The sequence below is a fragment of the Chrysochloris asiatica genome, unplaced genomic scaffold, assembly GCF_000296735.1.
Source record: "Chrysochloris asiatica unplaced genomic scaffold, ChrAsi1.0 scaffold00022, whole genome shotgun sequence".
NCBI lineage: Eukaryota > Metazoa > Chordata > Mammalia > Afrosoricida > Chrysochloridae > Chrysochloris > Chrysochloris asiatica.
In genome coordinates this window covers 21856245-21858028 of record NW_006408540.1, presented here as the reverse complement: position 1 = coordinate 21858028, position 1784 = coordinate 21856245, and the positions used below count along the sequence as shown (strand labels likewise).

At 40.6% G+C, this 1784-nt stretch overlaps 1 protein-coding gene across 1 annotated transcript in view; it reads left to right on the top strand.

Moving 5' to 3' along the window:
• Positions 1 to 982, top strand: part of ESD (esterase D) — a 43013-nt gene extending 42031 nt beyond the window's left edge. Inside the window, exon 7 of the mRNA XM_006837689.1 lies at positions 902 to 982. Coding sequence (XP_006837752.1) covers positions 902 to 982 — 81 coding nt within the window. The remainder of the gene's footprint in view (positions 1 to 901) is intronic.
• Positions 983 to 1784: the final 802 nt, after the last annotated feature.

The window sequence follows — 1784 nt, the reverse complement described above, 5'->3', positions numbered from 1 at the left end:
TCTGGGTTTCCGTGGTTGGTCTGATCCTTCCCTTGCTTGGTTTTGCCCAAGATGGCAGCTCCGGGAGCATTTGAGCACCTTGGATTAGAAAGCACTGGATTTCTTGTTTCTGCTACAAATTCCCCTAGCTGTAATCCTTCCAACCTTGTAAATATTCCTTTATATGTGGTTCAGAGTTCTTGCACCATCCCCTGAGCCTGCTTGGTCCAGTATTCTGTGTTGTTGCTGATGGAGCTCCTCACTGCACTCTACCCGAACCACCATCTGTTTGTTCTCCCGCCATTCTCTCTTAATTCCACTTTTACCATGAACTCTTTAAAGCCCCCTTGTGTTTACCAAATATAGTGTCTTGCTAAAGGCTGCCAGGTTTAATCCATTATTCCTCAAGTAAAGGTGCAAGGAACCTTGAGGGTGGAGCTGTGGAACTCTCAGCTCATTAATTCTTTTATGCAAATCGTGGGCATTTGGACATTTTCTTGTTCTTTCTCTAGATTGTTTGCTTATTTTGTATTTGAACATTCGCTGTCTTACTGATGTACTTCTTTGTGATTTGGATTTTCTTGCCTATGAGCTTAATCTCCCCAAATCCTATCTGATCCTTTCAAATCTTGTGAAGTAACCACATGTCTGTTCTGCACATATAATTGGCATCTTAATATGCAGGGAAGTGGCATATCAGTAATGACAACGTTGAAAAGCTGAGCTAGGCAGAATATGTTTTTCTTCAATTTTTCAAATGTTTGCTGCGCTTTTAACAAATACAGCAAAAATGTGGACATGTAAACCTTCCTCGTGTTGTAATACCTATATACAAGCAGAGTGATATGAGAGCTTTCTTTAAGATCTCATTTTTTTTGTTTTAAATAAATCAGTGCCTTATTATGTGTGTTTTGTCTTCTAGGGTTATGATCACAGCTACTACTTCATTGCAACCTTTATTGCTGATCACATCAGACATCATGCCAAATACCTGAATGTATGAAAAACTTCAGATACTGGAATATCTTTGAAATTGGAAAAGTTGTAATAAACTGAATTTCTGAGGGGAAAAAAAAAGATTTCAAAACACTGAAAAGGGTTTTGTTCTATAATTGAATCACCTGAATAAATACATAAAACTCACTTCTGAATTAAAGAATTGTTTACGGGGGTTCACATGGGAAATCTTTGATACTTAATAGTTTTGTGGTGGTCATTTGGAAGTCTTTGTTACAGTGGCCTTCAGGTCATACAATATGAGTGTAATCCCATATTAACTGTGGCAGAGGCCTAAACAGTTGTGTAGCCCACACCTCTGAGCAGTGATGTTCATTAGTTGTAGGCTGTTGAATGAAGAAGTCAGATCAGCAAAGTCCAAAGCCTTCCCCATCTGTTAGTTTGTGAACAACTGAGGTTCGAAGGCAGATTTCTTTCTGTCTATTGAGACAGATTGATATATGAGCATTAGTTCTGAGGTATGTTAAATCTCTAAAAGTGACCCCGGGTGTACAAACAGTTAAAGGTTCAGCTTCTGACTGAAGGGGGTGGCGGTTCGCACCCACCCAGGGGCTCCACCGCAGAAGAGCTGAAGACCTGCTTGTGTAAAGAGTGAGCACATTTGCTGTTGAGTCGATCACAATCGTAGCGATCGTCTTTAATGAAACCTGCTGCCACGTCTCTCCGTGAAGTGGCTGGTGCCTTTGAACCACTGACCTTTCAGTTAGCAGGCACCATGAGGACGTTTTGTAAAGAGCATAGCTTAGAAAACCTCTGGGACAGTTCAACTCTGTCACATGAGTCACTAC